The sequence below is a fragment of the Pollicipes pollicipes genome, unplaced genomic scaffold (assembly GCF_011947565.3).
Source record: "Pollicipes pollicipes isolate AB1234 unplaced genomic scaffold, Ppol_2.1 Scaffold_2555;HRSCAF=2994_pilon_pilon_pilon, whole genome shotgun sequence".
Classification (NCBI taxonomy): Eukaryota; Metazoa; Arthropoda; class Thecostraca; order Pollicipedomorpha; family Pollicipedidae; genus Pollicipes; species Pollicipes pollicipes.
The window spans coordinates 10,450,952-10,457,076 of NW_023596136.1; the positions used below are offsets into that span (position 1 = coordinate 10,450,952).

Consider the following 6,125-nt stretch of genomic DNA (forward strand, 5'->3'; position numbering starts at 1 on the left):
CATTGTTAGAGAGCCCACCATTTGCGGAAGGTTAAATGAAACCGGAGACAGTGGAGGCAGTGCAGGCAGTGGAGGCAGTGGAGGCAGTGAATGGTTCAGCGTCACGGCTTCATTCCTCCAGGTTCTATGCTATGACGCCCGCTTTGCTAGCGCCTACTCTTTAAAGTCCGTCAAACACTGGATGGGCCCCGGTGTCGCACTCCTGCCCACCTCCTCACAGCCGTCCAGCCGGCCGAGGAACTTCCATCGATGGCCGTTCTCCTCTGGCGGCCGGCGCGTCACACGATGAAGAGTTCCTGATCGGGCCAGTGCGGCGCCATGGCGGCGGCGAACCCGAACTCCCAGGGCGCGTACGCCCCCGTCACCAGGCAGGGCACGGTCGCTGGCGGCGCCGTGCTCCACGTCTGGGTGGTGGCCGTGCCGGGAGGGGGTCGTGCCCGCTTTTCCTCCGCCGCCGCGGCCGCCACCGCCGCCCGACGCCGCTGGCGCTGCTCGCGCTGCTCGCGCTCCAGCCAGCCGTGACGACGCTGCTGCAGGCTGCGGTGCTGGTAAAAGACGAGCGCCAGCCGCGCCGGCCGGCGCCGGTCGGGCAGGCGCAGCGCCGTCGTGGCGTGCAGCTCGTCCACGGCGCATTCGAACAGCAGCGAGCCGTGCGTGAGAGCGACGGCCACGCCGCCGGCCGCGTCGTCGTTGAAGCTGGCCGCGCAGTCCGAGCGGTAGTGGTACAGACGGACGCCTTCCGCCGTCTGAGAGACACACGCGGTGCGGCGCATCGCTTCGCGCTGCCAGCCGGGCGCACCGCACGCCGTCTCCGCCTCGGATCGGTGGGACGCGGCGTCACCGGCCACCAGCGGGCCGGACGGGCGCGCCTCCGCCGGCATCGGCCAGCCTGGCCGCGGCGTGGGCGGGGGCGTGCAGCCGGCGGGCGGCGCCGGCCAGACGCGGCCTCGATCCGGCGGCGCCGCCTGCGGAGCGGCGCACGGCGACGGCGGCGGCGGCGGCGGCGTCAGCGGCAGCTGGTGAACGGGGAGCGTGTACGCATGGTCGGCATCGGCCGTCTCCCGGACAGAGGGCACTATGTCTCCGGCTCCAGCTTCGGCCCAGCACGCGGACTGGGCTGCCTCGCCGGCGGACTCGCCCGACCAGAACGCGTTCGGGAAGAGGGTCGGCGCCGGCGCCGCGGACGACACCCAGCCCGAGGTCCAGCCGTCGACGGACGCCTCCGGGGAGAAACTGGCCGGACCCGGCTCCCACGTCGGAGGCGCCGATTCGGACCCTTGTGACGAGCCCGGCACGACGGAGGCACGCTTAGTTGGCGGCTGGTCGCGCTTGGCTGACTTGGCTGGACGCCGCGGGGCTCGAGAGTTGGCTTTTCGTGCACTGCAGCTGGGCAGAGGCACCTCCCGCTCGCGGATTTCGACTGGAAAACTGGAAACAGAAATGGCAACGTGATAACGTTGGTAAAGGCTTGGCAATGGTCGGAAGCACATTACCCGCAGCGTACCCATACTGAATCGTCGCACGTTAATTACATATAGCTCGGTAGCTCGGTAGCTCGCCAATGCCAGCTGCTGAAGATGGTTTCAGCCAAATCTGCAATGCCCACGAAATTCGATGAATTCATAGTTCTACAAAACAGCGTGGTAAAATGACAGGCCCGCGGTCATCCGACGGCTCGAGAACGCCGTAATGAACGACAAGTGGGTGGGGTTGAAGCCACCCGCTGTTTCCGCGCCAGTGTGTTGGCCTGGCCAGGTCCTCCCATTCGCGCGGCTCCAGCAGCCGGTATATACGGTAGGCCTGAGCCGCCGCTGGAACAAGTCGGTGTGCACCTGAAACGACCACTCCGAGCATGGCACTCCACGCGCCTGACGCCGACCAGAGGGCCGGGGTCATTTGAGGGAAGCCCGGCCGACAGGCAGGAGGTGTGGCTCTCCACAAGTACCGAGAATTCTTCGTCAGGCGAACAGCTGAGTCGAATCCAAACAGCAGCACGTACGTCACAACCTCTACAGCTTCTAACAACCCGATCCTCCGTGGGGCTGCGGCAGCATGCCAAGTATGCTGTAACGTTACCATTAGCCCTGAAAGCGCTGGTCTCGGGATTCAAAGGAATATTTTACAAGTACAGTGTTCTGCGGCGAGGATAGGGAAATGAAACTCACAGCTCGCCATTTACCACCCAGGTTTTTTGGGTGCTGTTGGGGGGGGGGGGGGGGGGGGGGGGATTGCACTGCTTCACAAGATGACCGTCGACGCGCCCATGAGCTACTATTTCAGTAAGCTACTATTATTGCAAGCAGCTGTTACAGCCCCGTGCAGTCTTCATCACAACGGCACATTTGCTTAAAAATTATGGACAAACTTAAGGCATCTCGGGCACAGGGTGCATGGATCATTTTTACTTTTAGTGCAACAATGTAATGTACATAATATTCAACAAAATATCAAATATATACTGCCCATTCGATGCACACGGGGCGTGTAAAGTTTGTTCGTCGCAAAAAGCTGCAGAGCACAGGTGGCAGCCGGCTCTGATCTCAGGCCCATTTAGAGACTGTTTTTAGGGATGTCTGAGGGTTATTGTTAGGGCTCGGCAACCAGGGCATCCATCTACGTGAAATCAACGGCGTGATGCAGACGTATCTATCGTCCGCAAAGACAAAGCAATGATACCCGACCTATAGGCGCATCAGAAGGCGACCGGAACAATCCAACATAAAAGATGCAAACCAAAATACGGTATCACCTCTTTTGAAAGCGGTCACGAACAAAACACACCGCCACCTAGGTCAGACCATACTGGCCGACGGAGACCACACAGACTGTGTGCTCCAGCACGCTGTGACCAATACCCAGTCAGACAGCCCCAGCTCACCTGGTCAGCCGCTGAACTCCGCGAGAGGAGGCGTCCGCCATCGGATCCTCACCGGCGTCATCCATCACGTACAGCGGCAGCACGTGCAGCTGCTCGTCAAAGGGCGGGTCCTCCTCCGTCCCCGCCCCGCCCTCTGATCGCGGCCCGGCGGCCGACAGCGCGGCGGACCGCTCGACTGGAGGGGCGGCCGGCTGCACGTCCCGAGGTGGTTCCGACGGAGCGTCCAGCAGCGGGACTGGCTGCTTGTCTTGAAGCACGTCCGACCCACTGCCGAGCGGTGGTTCTGGCTGCACGTCGGGCGGCGAGCCCGACTGATCGCCCGGCAGCTGATCTGACGCGGCCGTTCGTGGCTTCAGCAGGGTAAGCACCTGAAGAGCAGCATGGGTCACAGCTCCAGCTGTCCGACAAATGACAGAGCGGAGAGCGGGTGTCCCCACTTGCAAACATCGTCATGCGTTCCTACCTGCCGCTCTCCGACAGCGCCACAAACGGCCGACTCACGCGACACGTAGTGTAGATCGGACGGCAAGCTTGTCTGCTCAGGTGGCCTGTATGCTCATATTTCCGTCTAGCCACTGCTGACAATTAGTGAAATGTATCTAAATCGGCATCCTTCGGTGGCAAACGACACCCTCGGGATGTAAAATTGTCTTCCCCGCTTCCGAGTGGAAGCTGCATTTATATCATCTCCATTCTAACTTTTTGTCAGTATTGAAAAAAAAACAGCCCATCCACTTTGTTTTCGCTTGACCAAATGGATGCGCAGGCGTGCTCTTCTCTGCATCGCCAGCGCTGACTGCGGGGACAACATCTACAGAAGCCTAGCCCTTCCCAGCATCACGTCAGTGGCCGGACCGCGTTAGCCACCTGCCGACGGCTGCCCGACCCGGCCGCGCGTGGCCCCTCACCACCGTGCAGCCCGTCTGGATGTTGTGCACGTCTCGGTGGGCGTGCGCGCAGAAGTCCAGACAGGCTGTGACGCCGGACCAGGGCCGGCCGGCAGCTAGACCGAGCCGACACTCCCGGCCGGCTTCCTCCGAGCAGACCTGCACAGCGCCGGCAACGCGGCATCACGCCTGGACGTGATCCTGACAGAGCTCATCACACCTGGACATGACACTAGATAGAGCTCATTCCACCTGGACATGGCCCAGATAGAGCTCCTCACACCTGAACATGACCCAGATATAGCTCATCACACCTGGGCATGGCCTAGATAGACCTCATCACACCTGTGCATGGCCCAGATAGACCCCATCACACCTGGACATGGCCTAGATGGAGCTCATCACACCTGGACATGACCCAGATAGATCTCATCACACCTGTACATGGCCCAGATAGAGCTCATCACATCTGGACGTGGTCCAGATAGAGCTCATCACGCCTGGACATGACCCATATAGAGCTCATCACACCTGGACATGACCCAGATAGAGCTCATCACACCTGGGCATGGCCCGGATAGAATTTATCACACCTGAAGATGACCTAGATATAGTATATCACAGTCCTGTACATAGCCAGATAGAATTTATCACACCTGAAGATGGCCTAGATATAGTGTATCACAGTCCTGGACATAGCCCAGATAGACACACCTGGGCATCACACCCGAAGATGGCCCTCAATATATATGGTATGCCACAGTCCAGGACGTGACCCCGATAGAGCTCTTGACACTTGGACATGACCTAAATAGAGCATATCGGTCCTGTACACGACCTAGACTAAAGCTCATCACAACTGGGCATGACCTAGATAGTCCTCATCACACCTGGACATAAACCAGATATAGCTCATCACAACTGAACATGGCTTAGATAGAGCTTATCATGCCTGGGCAGGGTCCAAACAGAGCTCATCACACCTGGGCATGGCCTAGATAGAGTTCATCACACCTGGGATGGCCTAGATAGAGCATATCACAGTCCTGTACACGACCTAGATAGAGCTCATCACACCTACGGATGGCCCAGATAGGGATCATCACACCTGGACATGACCTAGATAAAGTTCATGACATCAGGACATTGGTTCACGCCAGTTGGAGCTGATCACACCTGGACAACAATCAAGGTAACTACACAGTACCGAGACATCAGCAGAACAAGGGAAAGGACACCGCAGAAACCGCATTTTCTCTAAAAGCTTTCTCAAGAAATTAGAAGTGTGATACTGATTTTTGTTGTAATTTAACGCTAAAATGGCTCACAAAAACTATGCTAAAATACACCCCTTCACCTCAATAGGGCGTTGCAGCGGTGCAAGAGCTTGTCATGGGGGTCACTTCCGCATCTCCAGCCACAGCCCCCCTCACCTGGTTATTGTAGGCGGTCGGTGCCACCCGCTGATACAGCGGTGCCAGCTCGGTGGCCAGCTGCTGCAGCTCGTTCTCCAGTTCCAGCTCCTGTCGACGCTAGCAGCGGTCAGGTCGGCCCGAACACACAGAGAGTGACACAGCAGGCAGCATCTCCAGAGCCAGCAGCTCACCAGTCAACTGAACGCGAGCGTCGTGTCAACGTCGATTTGACGACAGAGTGTGCCTGGAGTCAAACGAATGTTGGTGCAATGTCGCACCCAGATCTGGGGCAAAACCGGGTGTACTTGAGCCGGTAACAGAATGCTCCAGTCTAAACACATCAGTGGATAACCTGCGACGAACTTGCACACTTGCGCTTCAGTCGCACAGCCCAGAATGCATACCTTGTCCTGATGATTGAGTCGGAACTTTCTGGCGCGGGTGCTGCGCGCAAACTTGCAGGCGTTGTAGTACATGCTGTAAGAGCAGCCGAAGGAGTAGGAGGCGCCCTCGCGCTCCCCGTCCAGGCCCTGGCACATGCACGTGCGGCCGCGGTTCGTGCCGCACCTGGTGACGCAGTTGTGACGTCACGGCAACACTCGGTGGAGCGGCGCAGGAGCGGGCGGCGGCGCGCGGCAGGGAGCCGCACGTCGTGGCCGGGCAGGGTACCGAGCCTCGACAGGGAATCGCCGCCGTACGGCGCGGTCCCACCACGCCAGCTGTGCAACGGCCATAGTGTTGTTGCGTGTGTCATGAAATGAGCCGGGGGCTAGCGGGAAGTCTGCTGCAAAGTCCATGCTGCGATGGAATACACTAAGGTCGTTTTGAGGTGGAGCAAACCTGACAGCCACCGATCGAGTGGGTATGAACAGGGCACCAAGGGTAGGAAACTTAGGCCAGAGCGACGATCACACTGTCACAGTGCCCGAGTGACGTCACAGTGCC

At 59.2% G+C, this 6,125-nt stretch overlaps 1 protein-coding gene across 1 annotated transcript in view; it reads right to left on the reverse strand.

The window, feature by feature from the left end:
• Positions 1-482: 482 nt before the first annotated feature.
• Tet (Ten-Eleven Translocation (TET) family protein) overlaps positions 483-6,125 on the reverse strand; it is a gene marked incomplete at its 3' end in the record, with an annotated part of 18,423 nt that continues 12,780 nt past the window's right edge. The window contains exons 8-13 of the mRNA XM_037232287.1: positions 5,585-5,747; positions 5,199-5,288; positions 3,787-3,924; positions 2,879-3,246; positions 1,006-1,428; positions 483-831 (exon numbers count right to left, since the gene is read on the reverse strand). Coding sequence (XP_037088182.1) covers positions 483-831; positions 1,006-1,428; positions 2,879-3,246; positions 3,787-3,924; positions 5,199-5,288; positions 5,585-5,747 — 1,531 coding nt within the window. The remainder of the gene's footprint in view (positions 832-1,005; positions 1,429-2,878; positions 3,247-3,786; positions 3,925-5,198; positions 5,289-5,584; positions 5,748-6,125) is intronic.